The sequence below is a fragment of the Neltuma alba genome, unplaced genomic scaffold (genome assembly GCF_004799145.2).
Source record: "Neltuma alba isolate B1F8T4 unplaced genomic scaffold, ASM479914v2 tig00005782_pilon, whole genome shotgun sequence".
In the NCBI taxonomy this organism is placed as follows: Eukaryota; Viridiplantae; Streptophyta; class Magnoliopsida; order Fabales; family Fabaceae; genus Neltuma; species Neltuma alba.
The window spans coordinates 19,798-41,283 of record NW_021634230.1 but is presented as its reverse complement, the minus strand read 5'-3'; the positions used below and the strand labels follow the sequence as shown (position 1 = coordinate 41,283).

The 21,486-nt window shown below is 35.6% G+C and overlaps 1 protein-coding gene and 1 pseudogene across 1 annotated transcript; both read right to left on the bottom strand.

Moving 5' to 3' along the window:
- Positions 1-3,696: 3,696 nt before the first annotated feature.
- On the bottom strand, positions 3,697-5,572 carry LOC114748735 (probable NADH dehydrogenase [ubiquinone] 1 alpha subcomplex subunit 5, mitochondrial). The gene is given in 3 exon segments (XM_028937186.1): positions 3,697-3,833; positions 5,262-5,359; positions 5,361-5,572. Coding segments are annotated over 3 exon segments (345 nt in total). The 3' UTR covers positions 3,697-3,798.
- A 12,150-nt stretch (positions 5,573-17,722) lies between these two features.
- LOC114748730 (receptor-like protein EIX2) lies at positions 17,723-21,477 on the bottom strand (annotated as a pseudogene).
- Positions 21,478-21,486: the final 9 nt, after the last annotated feature.

The following is a 21,486-nucleotide window of genomic DNA, read 5'->3' as shown; positions in this document are numbered from 1 at the left end:
ACACTCTCTTTTTCAATCATATTTTCCCATGCATTATTTTTCTTATTTATTATAAGAACTTTTTTTTGGTCAAAAATTATAAGAACATATTAAGAAATAAAAATATATCTTTTACTTATTTATTATTGAAAGTTTATAATACAGATTTTTTTAATTGAAAGATTTATAATCCAAATTAAGTTTATCATGGCTAGAGAAGGCAGCAAAACTGTACCACCACATATTTAATATTGTTGCATTCACAAGACTCCAACTTGATGGAAATCTTTGGTTATGTTGATACAACTCAGACACGTGTGCTCTCATAAGGGAAAAAAAAGGGAGAATCATGGCACATCAGTTTCGACGAGATATCTTTAAAGGAGACTGGACCTTTTGATTTTACTTTTTGAGCATAGTTCCATGGCTGTGTTTGGGTTCGGTTTGCCTAACATACTAGTCTTGTTGAAGTCTTGGGCCTTCCTTGGGCCATCACTTTTTGTGGAGAAAAGACTTGCCCAATTACCAGAGTTTTGAAAGTAAAACTGTTTTTTTAACTATATAGAATTACTTGGCGGAAAAAAAAAAAGAAGTGTCCGGAATTACTTGCTTAATTACAATTTTTATATTATAAATTCATTGTGGAAAATTATTTACTTTGTAATTTGGCAGACAAAAATTTAATTAATTAATTAATTTTTTTTATATCTAAAGAGAGGCCAAAGAATAAGAGTTAATGATGACTCAATAATTCTTATGAATGAGTGAATGATTTCTATTAAAGTAAGAGTCTGACCCCAAACTAAGACGAAACCCAACTGATGAACAATATGATCACTATCATAAAGAAGGTAGCTTGGTCTAACAAATCACAATATAGAACTCTTACAATTACTGAATGAAAAACCTCTCCTCTATCAATTGTTTTCTTATAATGAATTAAAACATGTATACCTTCTCTTTTCCCATAATATCGAAGTGAAGCCAAAAGGACAAAAGGAAATGGCATTTATGTGTAATCTGATTTCATGATGAAGTTGAAAGAAGCATATCAGGCAACGATGGACAGCGTATCCTCTTCGTTCCTTGCAACAAACTACGATATTTAAATAACAGATTAAAGGTTACTCAACTTTGTCATTAGCTAATTTACAGAGTTTAAGACACGAAACAAATGAATAAATAAGCACATTCGCTTAACTACTCGAGGAGAATATATATTCTAAACAAAGTTTTCACAAGAATCTCAGAAGATGCATGTTGTCAGCAGTTGGGTAACAAATTTATATGTGACATGCGCATGCAAACATCGGTTCATTTTAGAAAAATAAAGACAAATGTTGATTGCCTTTACGTGGGAGCCGATCCAATCCATCTACGCAATTTAGCCGTGTTTATGATTGCAACCACGTACAATTTTTCATAAGCCTCACTCCAGAACTTGAAGTAGGCATGCCTCCATGATTTCTTCAAAACCAATGATCACCAACTGCCCAAAATCCGGAGATAAACCCCATTGCCAAGCTAATGTAGAACACTAATTGGCTGAAAAATTGATCATCGTCTTCAAGACCAAGTCCATCATTTTCATGATCATCTCTACCTTGCTTAGCTGGACATCTAGGGAGGGGAGCTCCACAGAGATCAAGATTTCCCACATAAGCAGGCGCATCAAAGCGTTGAAGTTGCGTTCCGTGTGGGATTTCTCCAGATAGTTTACTGAATGGTGAGTCCATTACTCTGAGGCGATCTATATGTGCACATTCAGATGGAATTCTTCCAAACAAATGGTTTCTTGATAGATCAAGTGAGTCCAATGACTCCAACTGTCCAATGCTTCGAGGGATTTCTCTGTTAGTCTTGTTTCTTGACAAGTTTGAGGAAACCAATCCAACGAGATCCATCATTTCGCTTGGAATTTCTGCAGTTGACGTGTTGTTGGAGAGATCAATACTCTTCACTAGTCCCAAGATAGTTTGATATGTAGCTTCTGTACCTTTTCACACAGGTGATGTGCTATCTTCGAATAAATAATTGACTAAAAACCCGAACACTACCACTACTCCCGTAAGACCACGGAGTTTAGTTTGTTTTATCAGCCAAAGCAGAAAGATTGTTGAGGCATTTGGGTAGACTTCCTGAGATGTTTTTCATGGAGAGATCAAGAATTTGAACTTGACAAAGATGGAAAATATTGAAGGGCAAGCTACCAGCAAACATAGTGGACCTTAGAATAAGTACACGCAACAAACCCAGTGCATCTCCAATCCAACTTGGAAATAATCCAGAGAAATTGTTTTCGGCAACATCAAATGGATGGCATTTCACCAGCAAGTTTGTTGTTTGCAAAATGAAATTCTCGAATTTGTCTCAGGGTACCCAGTGAATCAGGAATCTCTCCGAAGAATCTTTTATTTGCGACACTAAAGAAGATCAAGCATTCAAAATATTTCCAGCAATCAGGAAGGGCTCCAGACAATTGAAGTCATTTATGATCCCAAATAACCATGTAATCACCAAGGAAATTTTTACTTAATAAGTCCAATTGCCAGAATCACAACAATCAATAAGAAAAAAGGAGATTATTAAAAGTGTCAGTGTGTATGATCTTTTTTTTTTTTTTTGAAAAAAATAATTTTGTTTTAAAAGACCCTAACTTTTTTTCCAGCTATATCTTGAGGATTTTAAGTTTTCAACTCTGATCACAATATTATCGAAATCTGATCCTATCTTAAATTTAGTTATGCATCATCAATGCGCACGTGTGTTTGGTCCTGGAAAAGAAGCTTGATGTCCTTCCTTCCTTTGATCGCAAGGTTCATATATAAATTGTTACAGGTATCTAACCCGGAAAAAAAAAATTGTTGCAGGTAGAAGACAACACAAGAAAAGAATTTAATGGCAACGAAAAGATATTGAGAGATGCTGTATCCACAAATCTAAAGCTATCAAATAGTACATCATTTGTTTCAATTTTTCCCTTTTTATAGACCGTCCCAAAAGTTTCTCAGAATCAGAATTTCTTATCACATTCAAATAGTGTTGTATTAGCTCTCATTGTAACTACCTAATAACTCTTTCTTATCTTAACAGAGGAAAAGATTTCAAATAAATAACTAAAAAGACGAGTATCATGAATTTAAAGCGTGGCATGAAGTTGGAAGTTGGAATCCTGTCACGACCAAGCAAAAGATCCAGATGTTGTTTGTCTCACAACATACACAAATTGGGATGACTGTGTTCTTCATTTTGCTGTTCCCTTTTCCGTTCACTCTTTTCCAGTACAACTGTGAGAAATCTTCACTTCATCCTGCTTTTGGCAATCAGTTGGCAAGTCTTTTTCCTTTTTCCTTTTTTGTCTCCATTACTTATCTTTTGTTCTAATCTCTACCATCATGCACAAAATCATCCAACATACCTGAGCCAATGAAGATACACTAAAGGCCCAAAAAAAAAAAATCGTCCATTTATTAAGTTCCCCAGACATTAGGATCTCGTCCACAATGACAAGGGGGAGTATGAGCACAGACCAAAGTCGTGGATAGAGCTACATGCTAATCGCACCTATATGAAACAAAGTAAAGAGACAAGGAATTTTCTTGTGATTTCCTTTTGATCAAGTTAATCGACAGACCAAAGAACTGCTTAGCATAGAGCTGCATGCCTTTGAGGTTGATTCACGTTGGCTGACCGTAGGAGTGTCCTTTTGGGTTGAGATGAAGCAGCCTCTAGCGTCTTGAAAAATTCTTCAGGGAGAGGAGGAGGTCGATGGTAAGGAATATGCTTAGGAATTGGCGCATCATTCTCAACAACTTCACATTAATAATCATCTGGGACACCCCATGGATTCCACTCTGCATTCAACATAAAGCATGAGCGCGCGCGCGCGCACACTCATTAAATCCTACGTTTTACATTATTTCTAAAAGTGGATTCACATTATTCCAATAGAGACAGCTAAAATCGTACCAATTCATCAAAGTAAAGATCTTAAAAATGCAAGACATATAATGGCCAGAATGATTTTATTTTAGTGATCAAAGATATTATTCTAGGATAAATGATGTCCACCAAATTGTCTGGTAACTCATCTTTACATACGATTTGCCCCATATTATATAGTTACAGGTGTGGGCTAAGGTTAAAAGGAGTTTCTACATAGTCGTATTAATTGGGAGAGGCGAGAGCCTTGGAGAGGGCTGCATGAGAAACAGGGAAGGGAATGAACCAAGGCAGCTACTGTAACAGCCAGAGAAGATTTTTGAAGAAGCTTCAGCTGGGAGGTTGCTGGCTCTTCTATCGCCAGGCAAGTCTTCTGTATTTTCTGCAATTTTCATCCACTGCCACCTGTGAGTTCTGGTATGTGAGGTTGAATTATTGGGAATTAGAAACTCACCCGACGGGTAACCAAGAAATGCCAACGATACACTAAAGCATAACCTGCACTTATTCTCAGGGAAATTATTTTGTTTTTATCAGTCGTCTATATATATCACATATTCTTCTCAAACTAGAAGGATGAACAAAATCTTCGGAAGAATATTTGATCTATTTCACAGGATGTATTTCCGCTTGATAAGATTGTTGGGATTCAAGTCTTTCGATCAGAGCTTTATTTGGCACTGGCATATATAATACCTAGTTCGAGAGAACTAGTACGTGGTTCAAGAACAAGAGTGCAAAGAGGAAGTTAAAATTCATGCCAAATACTAAGTTTTTTTATGTTGCAACTTAACCGTGTACTTCGTAGAGCAAATAAAAATGGAATGTCTATATTCTGGACCTATTTTAGTACTTTTCACATCATTTTTGGCTTGAAAAGCAATAGGAGTCTCAGTAGACAAAGCAGAGCCTCCGCCAACCAAGAAACAGAGTGGTTTCTAATGCAGATAAACAGTGAAACAATTTCATGCTATACAGTGGTTCACAAATGGAAATAAATACAAAGAAGAAATTCAGATAAAAGCTTCCTTTCATACTCCACTAAATACATTATACAATCATCACGAGACTGATTCCCCGGTCCTCCAAATTCTCACCAACGAAATAATTATTACACGGATAACAACGCAGCTAAATCAGCTAACTTTTCTATGTTGAGTTAAATTTTCCACAATTTCCCTTCCTCACCAAAAGTAATTTTCTTGCCAACATTCATCAACACCGATCATTATCATCAATCCCAACAGCAGAAAGAAAAAGGGATACACCAACATTCAATACCGATCATTATCATCAATCCCAACAGCAGAAAGAAAAAGGGATACATCAACATTCAATACCGATCATTTTGCTGATGAGTGTGAGCTCATCCTGAGCCTCTTCGATGAGCTCCTCGACCTGGCCACAGCCAAGGCGCTTCTCGATCATTTCCCAATCTCTCTTCCTCGCAAACGTTGAGCCTCTGCCTTGTGAAGCTCTCTACGGCCTTACGGTAGCCTTCATCCTCAAGGACGGCCTGGACCTCCTTCAGGGTTTTAGTGTAGAGACCGATCAGAACCTCCCGCACGTTCGGCACCACATCCAGGCCCACGATCCCCGTCGTCTCCTTCACTTTGGCCATCAATGGCCGTGCAACCGTGCGCAGGAACATTTCGCAGAGAAAAATTTGCGTCGCACCCGATCACTGTGTCATCGGTAGTAGAGCTGCACAATTGTTTATTTTCTCTTATTTGTCACACTCTCTTTTTCTATCATATTTTCCCATGCATTATTTTTTATTATTTTTCTTATTTATTATAAGAACTTTTTTTTGGTCAAAAATTATAAGAACATGTTAAGAAATAAAAATATATCTTTTACTTATTTATTATTGAAAGTTTATAATACAGATTTTTTTTAATTGAAAGATTTATAATCCAAATTAAGTTTATCATGGTTAGAGAAGGCAGCAAAACTGCACCACCAAATATTTAATATTGTTGCACTCACAAGACTCCAACTTGATGGAAATCTTTGGTTATGTTGATACAGCTCAGACACGTGTACTCTCATAAGAGGAAAAAAAAAAGGGAGAATCATGGCACATCAGTTTCGACGATATATCTTTAAAGGAGACTGGACCTTTTGATTTTACTTTCTGAGTATACTTCCATGGCTGTGTTCGGGTTCGGTTTGCTTAACATACTTGTCTTGTTGAAGTCTTGGGCCTTCCTTGGGCCATCACTTTTTGTGGAGAAAAGACTTGCCCAATTACCAGAGTTTTGAAAGTAAAGCTGTTTTTTTAACTATATAGAATTACTTGGCGGAAAAAAAAAACAAGAAGTATCCAGAATTACTTGCTTAATTACAATTTTTATATTATAAATTCATTGTGGAAAATTATTTACTTTGTAATTTGGCCGACAAAAATTTAATTAATTAATTTATTTTTTTTATATCTAAAGAGAGGCCAAAAAATAAGAGTTAATGATGACTCTAAGTCTTATGAATGAGTGAATGATTTCTATTAAAGTAAGAGTCTGACCCCAAACTAAGACGAAACCCAACTGATGAACAATATGATCACTATCACAAGGAACGTAGCTTGGTCTAACAAATCACAATATCTGAAGGATTTGCTCAGAAATACTAAGCTACAAATTCCCCAAAATCCTGTTCCAAATCCGATGGACGAGCTGATAAAGAAACCTCGACGGAAAATTTGTTCATCTTCTTCCGAATTCTCATCATTTGGATGATCTTGTGTTGGGCTTGTGGGACATTTTGGAAGGGGAGCACCACATAGATGAGCATTTCCCTCATAAGCAGAGGGATCAAAACTTTGAAGTTGAGTGCCATGAGGAATTTCTCCTGACAAACTGTTGTGTGATAAATCCATCACACTAAGACGATCCACGTGTGAAAGTTCTGAAGGAATGTGTCCAGATAAGTGGTTCCTTGACAAATCAAGAAAGTCCCACGACTTCAGTTGTCCAATGGTGGCAGGGATTTGTCCACTGAGCATGTTTCTTGAAATGTTTAAAAGATCCATCAGTTCACTTGGAATTTCTCCCGTTAACATGTTGCAAGAGAGGTCGATGGTTTTAACTAATCTCAATATACTTTGGTATTTGGATAACTTACCTTTCCATACCAGTGTTGCAGTGTCGTCCTCTGTTAAAAAGAATAAAGGGAGACCATAAAGTTTATTGCCACTAGAATAAGTATACGGTACTGTTGCATTAAACTTTGTTTGATTCTTCAAACCAGAAAGATGGTTGAGGCATTTTGGCAAACTTCCAGAAATATTATTCATCGAAAGGTTGAGGATTTGAAGTTGAGAGAGATTACAAATATTGAGTGGCAAGCTCCCAAAAAACATTTTGGATCTCAAAATGAGGATGCTTAGCTCCTTAAGCCCATCTCCAATCCAGTGTGGTACTAATCCCGAAAAATCATTTCCGACAGCATCAAAAACCACTAGATCCATGCATTTATTCAGAGACAAAGGTATTTCACCTGAAAATTTGTTGAATCCTAAATGTAAGGATCGTATATTTATCAATGAACCCATTGATGTTGGAATTTCTCCGTATAGGCTATTAATTGCAACATCAAGAAGGGCTAATGATTCAAAATATTTCCAACAATCTGGAAGCACTCCTGATAGTTGATTGTTTGAGAGATCTAGGATCTCTAATCCACGGTCTTGTTCGGACATAAGAAAGTACTAGCATCTGTGAATTTATTATTAGATAGAAACAATGCCGAGGCTGTACGTGATAAATTTGATGGAATTTAGCCTTCGAACAAATTTGAGCTCAAATCCAGATCCTTAGTAAGAGAACCATATCCGAGTTGAAATTTCTCCGGTCATTTGGTTGTGTGAAAGGTTCACGCGTCTAAATGACAAATCCCAAAACCAACTTGGCATCATACCAGAAATTTCAGCATTTGAAATATCTAATGACAAACTCGACTTCTGGGTTCAAAGCCAATTTGGAAAGCCAGGGCCCAACTTACATGATCTTAAATGAATGTCGGCTAACTGAAAAGGGGGGATCCAATCAGGATTGATTTTAAATTCCAAGCTGTTAAGAGACAAGTTCAAGTAATGTAGCTGAGAGAGTCTCAAGAAATGAGTTTCAGTTATGACACCATGCAAGAAATTTAATGTCTAGACCCTGGAGCTTTGACAATAATCCAATGCCATCATTTACAGTTCCGTTGAGTTGATTGTTGGAGAGATATAATATTTCCAAAAATGAGAACCGTGAGAAATTAGGTACTGACCCCACAAACCGATTATAAGATAAATCTAAGGTCTGTAGTGATATGGTGGCGCAGTGGTCAAATGATGCAACAAAGTCATCTAATTGTCCACTCAAGGAGTTGTGAGATAGATCTAACTCTGTTAAGTTGCACAAGGGCAAGGATTTGGGTATGCCACCTGTTGGCGGCAGCAAAGGAGGAACAACAAATCTGGTTCGAGTCGCGTCACAAGGACACTGTCCTTGAGAGATATTCCGCAACCCCTCGGTGTAACAGGCAGCGGCACTCCCCAGGATCAAACGAACCCTTCCTGCAAAGCAAGGTAGCAGAACAACGAAAGCAATTGTAACAAGGAACACAGCGGGAGAGAAGAGGAAGAGGATGGATCAGCGTCTCTCACGCTGTCTGGACAACCCCTTATATAGGCGCGAACGGCCACATCACCGGAAGACGCATCCCTCTGTTTCGCCGAGCGGGTACGACGAAAGCAACGCAAGGTTCCGTTGGAGACGGAACAACACAAACGTTGGTGCACACAACATTCGTTTACACCCTGCAAGACGTGTCCGGTCGGCCACAGAACGAGATGGCAAGCCTCTTGACTCTTAACAGGTCCAAAATAAGGCTTTTCTGGTAAGCAAAATTTTATTAAAAAATATTCAACAAAGTTTAAAATAATTTTTGTAAAATGAGGCATTACCATGTCTAATTCACGCGTAGGGGGAAATCGCCGGTTTACAACTGCGTTTCTCTCTTAGTGGCTCGTTGTTGTGTACGTAAGGCCCAGTTCCCTCTTGGCCCATTTACCCCCCAAGGAAGCTTGATCTCATTTATACACTTAGTCTTCTTCTCATCTTTCCCATGTGGGACTTTATTTGACACACACATTGCATTGTTTCACAACACCACCTTCAAGCTGGTTTTCCTGAAGGTAAAGTGTTTGCAAGCGCGACAAATATCCCCAATTGGGAGGTATGTTTCCTTTCAAATTTGTGAAGGAGAGATCAAGATATTGCAATCTCTTTAAAGAAAGAATGGAGTCTGGGAATTTAGTTGCAGAGAAATTTTGGCCACTAAGGTTCAAATAATTCAAATGATGCAATTCAGCCAACGACGGAGAAATTGTACCTTCCAAATAGTAGTAAGAAAGATCGAGTGCATACACATGGCCCGTTCGGCTGTCACAAAAAACACCATTCCATGTGCAACAATCTGTGTTGTTCTCTGAACTTCCCCAGGTAGAGAGGCAGCCATCAGGATCAACAAGGCCACGTTTGAGAGAAAGAAGGGAGAGTCGTTCCTTGACTTTGCACTTGATAGTAGTGTTGCCAACTGCGAGTGCCCCGTGAGAATAATGCACCAAAAGCACAAGGCAAGCAACAACAAACCTCATATCTACCATCCTTACGCTCTGGATATAAGGTTATGAAGTTCGCTATGTGAGAGAACAAGCACCACAAAGGCCGTGTATTTATAGGCAAGATTTTGTTGTCTTCATGACAGTGTTGGAGGATATACAGACTCTCAATATGAATTCAAAAGTATATATAACAGGCTTTAAATTTTCTAAATTCAAGATCTTGAATAAATAAACAAAGAGATTTGGATATATGAATGATTTGAAATCATTTACTACACCATATATACTCCTCCGGTCCTAATTATAAGACCCAATTAACTTATTTGAGGAGATTAATGAAGTAAGTTAAGTTGGTTATTTATAATAAATAAGTGTTGTTATTCCTAAAATATCCTTGCTAATTAAGTATATTGGCTAAAACTATCATTATTAGAAGGATTATCTTGGAAAAAAATGCATAAATATAAGAGAGAAAATGGATTGGGTCTTATAATTAGGACCAAATAAAAAGTCAAATTGGGTCTTATAATAAGGACCGGAGGAGTATCATTTTAACTTAATAGCGACAAAAAACAGAGGCAAAGTATTTGTTGACCACCACGAGAATTGACTTGTCTTTCCCTCTTATCCATATACTGTCTAATATTAAGTCATGTGAGAGACTTCCATCGACTTTTCTTCAGAAGTTTGAAGTTTCGACAATTAACTTCATTTATTAATATGACAGTTTTGGTTGCATATGCTCTTATTTATGTGTGAAGTTAAATATGTACTGTATGCGTGAAAGGCTTCGTGATCAAAGACTTTGAGTATGTTTGAAATAACATATAAGTAGCTTTTTAATCGTAATTTGTAAAATACAAGATAAGTATGTAAAAAGAATTTTATCTCGATTTACGTGATATTTGGTTACAAGCGATGGGCAGCAGATCCTCTTCATTAATTCCTTCCAACAAACTACGATATCTAAATAACAAATTAGAGGTTACTCAACTTTGTCATTAGTTAACTAACAGAGTTTAAGATATGAAACAACTGAATAAATAAACACATTCGCTTAATTACGTGAGGAGAATATATATTCAAAACTAAGTTTTCACAAGAATCTCAGAAGAAGCATGTTGTGAGCAGTTAGGCAGCAAAGGCCATGTATTTATAGGCAAGATTTTGTTGTCTTTATGATAGTGTTGGAGGATATACAAACTCTCAATATGAATTCAAAATTATATATAACAAGCTTTAAATTTTTTAAATCCGAGATCTTGAATAAATAAACGGAGAGATTTAGATATATGAATGATTGGAAATCATTTACTACACCACATATGTCATTCTAACTTAATAGCGACAAAGAACAGAGACAAAGTATTTGTTTGCCACCACGAGAACTGACTTGTCTTTCCCTCTTGTCCATAGACTGTAAGCTGTGTGAGAGACTTCCATCAACTTTTCTTCAGAAGTTTGAAGTTTCCACAATTGGCTTCATTTGTTAATATGACGGTTTTGGTTGCATATGCTTTTATTTATGTCCAAAAGAGAAAAATAAGAGTTAAAATTTAACTTTGGGGGAAATCAACAAAGACATACACAAAATTAAGTATATATTGTAGATGTAATTTTTGGATGTATATATGAATGATAAGATTAATTATGAAATACTTGTAATGGGTTATTTTTTCAATTCTACAAAGAAAATTAGTAAAAGTTAATATCATCGTCAATATATATAAATTGTGAAATTAAATATATAATGTACACGTGAAAGGTTTCATGATCAAAGACTTTAAGTATGTTTAAAATAATATATAAATATCTTTTCAACTGTGATTTATAAAATACGAGATAAATATATAAAAAGAGTTTTGTCTCGACTTACACGACTCATGTTTACAAGTTTTTTTCATTGCTATTCCAAACTTGTCCTTTGTATTACTTCATAGTAAATTTCCAAGCCGTTTCATTTTCTTCCATAATGTTTGTATCCGCCCTGAGAGTGACACTTCATTCCGAAATTGAAAGAATAAGAATAGAGACTTGGAAATATAGATGGAGACGACACCTTCCAATATACATGTTATTTGACAGTAAACTTAAAATCCTATTTTAATATATTGTAAGAAGGGCAGTGGTCCATTTTTACGTTTCATTATGGGAGAATTAGTTAGGCTAAAGAGTTCAAAATTTTGCAAGTTTGAACTTAAACAGAAATTAGAATTGCACTTTTTTAAATAAATATTACTCCTCCGGTCCTTAATATAGGACCCAATTTTTGAGTTGGTTTTGGTATTAAATATAAGACCCATTTCTCATATTTATCAATTTTCTCTAAATTACCCCTATGAATACTCCCTCAACTATAATCAAGTAGAAGAGGAAGAGAGGGTATTAAGAAAGATGATTATGGTGTTTTAGGAAAAATGTGTCACTTTTCTTATAATTAAATAATTTACCTAACTTCCTTAATCTAATCAAATTAGTTAAATGGGTCTTACATTAAGGACTGGAGAGTATCTTTTTTAAAAAAATGTGTGTTTTCTTTTTCTGGTAGTTAATCACATTATTTTTTGCATGTAACTAGCAAATTAAAATGGTTGATATCAAATGGACAAAAGCCAAGAGGATTTTTATTATTGGCAAGCACAATTTAGCGAAAAGATAGTAGAGTTGCGTAGTTATTTATTTTTTCTCATTTGTCACACTCTTTTTTGTCCAATCACCTTCCGTATTTTCTGCAATTTTCACCTACTGCCATCTGTGAGTTGTGGCATTTGAGGGTTGAATTATTGGGAATTAGCAACTCACCCGACAGATAACCAAGAAATGCCAACGATACACTAAAGCATAAACTGCACCTATCATCAGGGAAATTATTTTGTTTTTATCAGTCGTCTATATATATCACATATTCTTCTCAAACTAGAAGGATGAACAAAATCTTCGGAAGAATATTTGATCTATTTCAAAGGATGTATTTCCGCTTGATAAGATTTTTGGGATTCAAGTCTTTCGATCAGAGCTTTATTTGGCACTGGCATATATAATACCTAGTTCGAGAGAACTAGTACGTGGTTCAAGAACAAGAGTGCAAAGAGGAAGTTAAAATTCATGCCGAATGCTAAGTTTTTTAATGTTGCAACTTAACCGTGTACTTCGTAGAGCAAATAAAAATGGAATGTCTATATTCTGGACCTTTTTTAGTACTTTTCACATCATTTTTGGCTTGAAAAGCAATAGGAGTCTCAGTAGACAAAGCAGAGCCTCCACCAACCATGAAACAGAGTGGTTTCTAGTGCAGATAAACAGTGAAACAATTTCATGCTATACAATGGTTCACAAATGGAAATAAATGCAAAGAAGAAATTCAGATAAAAGCTTCCTTTCATCCTCCACTAAATACATTATACACTCATCACGAGTTGATTCCCCTGTCCTCCAAATTCTCACCAACGAAATAATTATTACACGGATAACAACGCAGCTAAATCATCTAACTTTTCTATGTTGAGTAAAATTTTCCACAATTTCCCTTCCTCACCAAAAGTAATTTTCTTGCCAACATTCATCAACACCGATCATTATCATCAATCCCAACAGCAGAAAGAAAAAGGGATACATCAATATGCAATACCGATCATTTTGCCAATGAGAGTAAGCTCATCCTAAGCGTCTTCGATGAGCTCCTCGACCTCGCCACAGTGAAGGTGCTTCTCGATCATTTCCCAATCCTCCTCTTCCTCGCAAACGTTGAGCCTCTGCCTTGTGAAGCTCTCTACTGCCTCACGATAGCCTTCATCCACAGGGACGGGCTGGACCTCCTTCAGGGTCAGTGCGGGTTCTCAATGCTCATCACCTGATAAATAATTTGAACAGTACAGATTTAATATTATTAAATAATTATTTAAAATAGAAAAAATTATATTTTAAAAAATAATAGTTATGAGATTATTTTTATTTTTTATCTTGTATCTATTAAAATAATTATTTTTTAAAAATAAAAATAAAAATAAATTTAAATCGTTCAGATCTGATCTGGACGGTCTAGATGAATAATGAGCAATGAGCACCCGATACAAATCCGGGTTAGTGCAGAGGCCGATCAGAGCCTCTCGCGCGCTCAGCACCACATCCAGGCCCACAATCCCCGTCTTCTCCTTCACTTTGGTCATCAATGGCCGTGCAAGAGCAGGAACATTTTTCAGAGTTTAATTTGCGTCATACCCGATCACTGTGTCATCGGTTTTGGCCCTGCATCGACATTTGTTCTCTCATGTTCAAAGGGAGCGCGACGGGTGACGCTCCGACCGAATCAAAATGGCAAACTGGGTCGGGCAGGATTATTTCTTTTTCGGCCCAAGCCGGGGTAGGATTCTGGGATAAAGTTTCTTAGCAATTTTCCCCCTTGTTACATTACTTGCAATTTTTGTGAATGTATCCCCAAATTATTGTGCAAATTTTGGAAATTTGTGATGCATACGTTAAAATTAGTGAATTAACCTATAATTCATGAGAGAGCTAAATACTCCTCCGGTCCTAAATATAGGAGCCAATTCTTGAATTGGTTTTGGTCCTAAATATAAGAACCATTTCTCATATTTATTAATTTTATCTAAATTACCCTTATAGATACTCTCTCAATCATAATCAAGTAAAAGAAGGAGAATGAGTATTAAAAAAGATGATTATGGTGTTTTAGGAAAAATGTGTTACTTTTCTTATAATTAACTAACTTACCTAATTTCCTTAATCTAATCAAATTAGTTAAATGGGTCTTATATTAAGGACCGAAGGAGTATTAATTTTCTAAATTAACTTTGGATAATTTAGTAAATTACATTTGGATAATTTATATTTAATACTGTTTGTTTTTAGTTTTTTTAATTTTTCATTTTAATAGTCATACAATCTGATTGAAATTAGAGCTGGGAATGCGGGCTGGCGGTGCGGATACGGGCCAGCCCGCAGCGGTGCGGGCCAAAAGCGGTGCGGGCTGAAGTAGCCCGCACTTTGGCGGGCTAGCATTTGGCCGACACAGGACTTCCAATATCCAAGACAATGAATTTAAAATCCTACATATATTGATATTGGAGAGTGCAGTGATCCAATTTTACGTTTCATTTTTCAAAATAGCAAGGTTAAAATTCAGAAAGTATTAATTTTTTAAAATTTTCTGTGTGTTTTCTTTTTCTAGTAGTAACATTACTTTTTTACATGTAATAGCAAATTAAATTAGTCAAGGTCATGAGAGAGACTTCAAAAACTTCTAAAATGAAAGAAGCGTCCGAAATTTGATTTGTAAACTTGAGTTTCGAACCAAACTTTACGTTTAGATTAAATTCTAATTTTAATATCTGACAAAAAAGGATTAAATTCTAATAATGTATAAAAAAATTAGTGCAAGTCTATATATATGTGTGTGTATTTTTTTCGATAAATTGTTTAGGGTTTCACTCACCATCATATTTATTTTTTTCCATGCGTTCCAAATTAGTTGGGAAAATGATATAAAAATAATATTTGAACTTGAAAATTTTTATAACTTTAGTATAATGGTTAATAACTTTTATAATGCCATTAATAATTTCAGTATAACAATTAACAATAAGTTTTCTGAAAAATTCAAAAAGTAGCATTTTTACAACTTTAGTAATGCCGTAAACAAATTCCGTAACTTTATTAACAATTTTGGTTTAACATTTAACAACAGGTTTTCTTAAAAATTAAAAAAAAAAAAGGCATTTTTACGACTTTAGCAACTACTTTTTTTTAAAAAAAATTTACAACTTCAGTATGACGATTAATAACTTTTATAACGCTATTAACAACTTCAGTATAGCAGTTAATGATAGGTTTTTGAATTTGTTAATGGTATTACTGAAGTTGTAAAAATACTACTTTTTGAATTTTTTTGAAAAATCTATTGTTAACCGTGAAATACTCTTCTTAAGAGGATTAAAGTCATTTTCTCTTGACAACCTTGACATTGTCATACCATATGAAGGGCTTCATGATTTCTTTTCTTTCACAATATTTGTATCTGCCATGAGAGTGACATTTGATTCCAAAATTGAAAGAATAAGAATACAGACTTGAAAATATGGGTGGAGAAGACACTTTCCAATCTGCATGTTATTTTACAGTAAATTTAAAATCCTATTTTAATATATTGATATAGGAATAGAAAGGGCAGTGGTCCAATTTTACGTTTCATTAAGGAAGAATTAGTTAGGCTAAAGACTTAAAATTTTTTCGAGTCTGAATTTAAACAGATAGTATAATTGTATTTTTTAAATAAATATTAATTTTTTTAAAAAATATGTGTTTTCTTTATCGGGTAGTTAGTCACAATTAGAAAATTAAAAAAGTTGATATCAAATGGACACAAGCTAAGGATTTTTGTTATTGCCAAGCACAATTTAGCGAGAAGATAGTAGAGTTGCACCATTATTTATTTTCTCTCATTTGTTACATTCTCTTTTTTCAGTCATATTTTCCCATGCATTCTTTTTCATTATTTTTCTTATTTGTTATAAGAACATTTTTTTGGCCAAAAATTGTAAGAAAATATTAAGAAACAAAAAAATAGTTTCTACTTATTTATTATTTTTAACTAATTATTTGTTATATGTAAATTAGTTATCAAAAGTTTATAATACAGATTCTCTTTAATTGAAAGATTTATAATCTAAATTAAGTTCGTCATGCTTAGAGAAGGCAGCAAAACTCTGCCACCAAATATTTAATATTGTTGCATTCACAAGACTCCCACTTGATGGAAATCTTTGGTCATGGCACGCCAGTTTCTTCAAGATATTTTTGAAAAGGAGAGGGGACCTTTTGATTATACTTTTGAGTATATTTCCATGGCGGTGTTCCTGTTCAGTAATCAGTAGTCTTGCTGAAGTCTTGGGCCTACTTTGCGACATCATTTTGTTTTTGGAAAAAAGACTTCTCCAATCTCGAATTATCAGAGTTTTGAAAGTAAAAACTGTCTTTCAACTGCACAGAATTGCTTGCCGCAAAAAAAAAAAAAGAAAAGAAGAAGTATCCAGAATTGCGTGCTTAATTACAATTTTTATATTATAAATTCATTGCGGAAAATTATTTACTTTGAAATTTGGCGGACAACAATTTAATTAATTAATTAATTTTTTTGACATCTAAAGAGAGGCCTGAGAATTAGAGTTAATGATGACTCGATACAACTTATGAATAAGTAAATGATTTCTATTAAGCAAGAGTCTGACCCGAAACTAAGACGGAACCCAACTAATAAACAATATGATCACTACCACAAGGACGTTAATTTGGTTGTATCAGAAAAAAAGAAGAAGCTAACTTGGTCTTAACAAATCACAACATAGAACTGTTACAATTACTGAAGGAAAAGCCTCTCTTCTATCAATTGTTTTCTTATAATAAATTAAAACATGTATACCTTCTCTTTCCTCATATAGTATCCAAGTAAAGCCAAAAGGACAAAAGGAAATGGCATATATGTTTAATCTGATTTCATGATGAAGTTGAAAGAAGCATATCAGGCAACGATGGGCAGCAGATCATCTTCATTCCTTGCAACAAACTACGATATTTAAATAACAAATTAAAGGTTACTCAACTTTATGATTAGCTAATTAACAGAGTTTAAGATATGAAACAAATGAATAAATAAACACATTCGCTTTTACTCAAGGAGAATATACTACCTTCGGTCCTTAATATAATGCCTTATTTGACTTTTATTTTGATTCTAAATATAAGACCCCAATCCATTTTGTTTTTCATATTTATATATATTTTTTCGAGGTAGTCTTTCTAACAATGGTAGTTCTAGCCAATATATTTGATTAGTAAGGATATTTTAGGAAAAACAACAATTATTTATCACAAATAACTAATTTAACTTATTTCTTTAATCTTCTTAAATTAGTCAATTAACTCTTATAATTAGGGCCGAAGATAGTATATTCTAAACCAAGTTTTCACAAGAATCTCAGGAGATGCATGTTGTCAGCAGTTGGGCAACAAATTTATATGTGACATGTAAAGGCAAACATCAGTTGATTTTAGAAAGATAAAGACAAATGTTGATTACCTTTACGTTGGAGCCGATCCAATCCATCTGCGCAATTTAGCCGTGTTAATGACTGCAATCACGTACAATTTTTCATATGCCTCACTCCAGAACTTGAATTAGGCATGCCTCCATGATTTCTTCAAAACCAATGAGCAGCAAACTGCCCAAAATCCAGAGATAAGCCCCATTGCCAAGCTAATGTAGAACACTAATTGGCTGAAAAATTGATCATCGTCTTCAAGATCCCGTCCATGATTTTCATGATCAGCTCTAGCTCGCTTAGTTGGAAATCTAGGGAGGGGAGCTCCACAGAGATCAAGATTTCCCACATAAGCAGACGCATCAAAGCTTTGAAGGTGAGTTCTGTGTGGGATTTCTCCAGATAGTTTACTGAATGGTGAGTCCATTACACTGAAGCGATCTATATGTGCAAATTCAGATGGAATTCTTCCAAACAAATGATTTCTTGACAGATCAAGTGAGTCCAATGACTCCAACTGTCCAGTGCTTGGAGGGATTTCTCTGTTAGTCTTGTTTCTTGACAAGTTTGAAGAATCCAATCCAACGAGATCCATCATTTCGCTTGGAATTTCGGTAGGGAAGGTGTTGTTGGAGAGATCAATACTCTTCACTAGTCCCAATATAGTTTGATATGTAGCTTCTTTACCTTTCCACACCAGCGATACGCTATCTTCGAGTAAATAATTGACTAAAAACCCAAACACTGTCACTACTCCTTTAAGACCACGGAGTTCATTATCTAAAACCAAATAACTTATATCTACATCATTGTTTGTTTTATTAGCCAAAGCAGAAAGATTGTTGAGGCATTTGGGTACACTTTCTGAGGTGTTGTTCATGAAGAGATCAAGAATTTGAACTTGAGAAAGATGGAAAATATTGAAGGGCAAGCTCCTAGCAAACATATTGGACCTTAGAATAAGTACACGCAACAGTCTCAGTGCATCTCCAATCCAACTTGGAAATAATCCAGAGAAATTGTTTTCGGCAATATCATATGCTTTAAGCAAAGTGTAGTTTTTCAAAGTGGATGGTATTTCACCTGCAAATTTGTTGTTTGCAAAATGAAATTCTCGAATTTGTCTCAAGGTACCCAGTGAATCAGGAATCTCTCCGAAGAATCTATTATATGTGACACTGAAGAAGATCAAGCATTCAAAATATTTCCAACAACCAGGAAGGGCTCCAGACAATTGAAGTCATTTATGATCCGAAATAACCATGTAATCACCAAGGAAATTTTTACTTAATAAGTCCAATTGCCAGAATCAGAACAATCATTAAGAAAAAAGGAGATTATTAAAAGTGTCAGTGTGAATGATCTTTTTTTTTTTTTTATAAATAATTTTATGTTTTAAAAGACCCGAACTTTTTTTTTTTCCAGCTATATCTTGAGGATTTTCTCTAATCACAATATCATCGACATCTGATCCTATCTTAAATTTAGTTATGCATCATCGATGCGCACGTGTGTTTGGTCCTGGAAAAGAAGCTTGATGTCCTTCCTTCCTTTGATCGCAAAGTTCATATATAAATTGTTACAGGTATCTAACCCCCCAAAAAAAAAATTGTTGTTGGTAGAAGACAACACAGGAAAAAAACTTAATGGCAATGAAAAGATATTGAGAGATGTTGTATCGACAAATCTAAAGCTATCAAATAGCACATCATTTGTTTCAATTTGTCCCTTCTCATAGACCGTCCCAAAAGCTTCTCAGAATCAAAATTTCTTATTATATTCATATAGTATAGTATTATCTCTCATTTTAACTACCTAATAACTCTTTCTTATCTTGACAAAGTAAAAGATTTCAAATAAATAAATAAAAAGGTGAGTATCATGAATTTAAAGCGTGGTATGAGGTTGGAAGTTGGAATCCTGTCACGACCAAGCAAAAGATCCAGATGTTTTCTTGTCTCCCAACATACGCAAATTGGGATGACTGTGTTCTTCATTTTGCTGCTCCCTTTTCCGTTCACTCTTTTCCAGTACAACTGTGAGCATCCTTTACTTCATGCCCTTTTTGGCAATTAGTTGGCAAGTCTTTTCCTTTTTCTTTTTGTCTCCATTACTTATCTTCTGTTCTAATCCCTACCATCATGCACAAAATCATGCAACATACCTGAGCAAATGAAGATACACTAAAGGCAAACCCAAAAAAAAAAAAAATCATCAATCTACTAAGTTCCCCAGACATCAGGATCTGGTCCACAATGACAAGGGGGAGTATGAGTATGGACCAAAGCCGTGGATGCTAATCGCAACTCTATGAAACAAAGTAAAGAGGCAAGGAATTTTCTTGTGATTTCCTTTTGATCAAGTTAATCGACAGACCCAAGAACTGCTTAGCATATAGGGGCATGCCTTTGAGGTGAATTCACCTTAGCTGACCGCAGGAGTGTCCTTTTTGGGTTGAGAGGAAGTAGCCTCTAGCGTCTTGAAAAATTCTTCAGGGAGAGGAGGAGGTCGATGGCAAGGAATATGCTTAGGAATTGGCGCATCACTCTCAATAACTTCACATTCATAATCATCTGGGACACCCCATGGATTCCACTCTGCATTCAACATAAAGCATGAGCGCGCGCGCGCGCACATATTAAATCCCATGTTTTACATTATTTCTAAAAGTGGATTCACATTATTCCAATAGAGACAGCTAAAATCGTTAATGGCCAGAATGATTTTATTTTAATTATCAAAGATATTATTGTAGGATAAATGATGTCCACCAAATTGTCTGGTAACTCATCTTTACATACGATTACGTTATGCCCCATATTACAGTCACAGGTGTGGGCTGAGTTTAAAAGGAGTTTCTGCATGGTCGTATTAATTGGGAGAGGTGAGAGCCTTGGAGAGGGCTGCGATGAGAAACAGGGAAGGGAATGAACTAAGGCAGCTACTGTAAGAGTCAGAGAGGATTTTTTGAAGAAGCTTTAGCTGGAGGTTGCTGGCTCTTCAATTGCCAGGCAAGTCTTCTGCATTTTCTGCAATTTTCATCTACTGCCATCTGCTAGTTCTGGTATGTGAGGTTGAATTGTTGGGAATTAGCAACTGACCCAATAGATAACCAAGAAATGCCGGCGGTACACTAAAACATGATCTGCACCCATTTTCTTTTTATCAGTCGCCTATATATTTCACATATTCTTCTCAAACTAGAAGTATAAATAAGAATAGAGCAAAATCTTCAGAAGAATATTTCATCTTATTTCACATTGACACTCGATGATGTCTTTCCCCCAGATAAGATTACTGGAATTCATGTCTTTCGATCACAGCTTTATTGGGCACATATAATACCTAGTACATGGTGCAAGAACAAGAGTGCATCCCGTGTTATTGAATTCTCACCAACCAAATAATTATTATACGGATAACAACGGAGCAAAGTTAGCTGACTTTTCCATGTTGAGTAAAATTTTCCACAATTTCCCTTCCTCACCAAAAATAATTTTCTTGCCAACATTCATCAACAACGATCATTATCATCAATCCCAATAGCACAAAGAAAAGGGATATATCAACATTCAGTACCGATCATTTTGCCAATGAGGGTGAGCTCATCCTAAGCCTCTTCGATGAGCTCCTCGACCTGGCCACAGCCAAGGCGCTTCTCGATCATTTCCCAATCCTCCTCTTCCTTGCAAACTTTGAGCCTCTGCCTTGTGAAGCTCTCTACGGCCTTACGGTAGCCTTCATCCCCAGGGACGGCCTGGACCTCCTTCAGGGTTTTAGTGTACAGGCCGGTCAGAACCTCTAAGCCTTCAGCGCCACATCCAGGCGCACAATCCCTGTCGTCTCCTTCATTTTGGCCATCAACGGCCGTGCAACCGCACGCAGGAACATTTTTCAGAG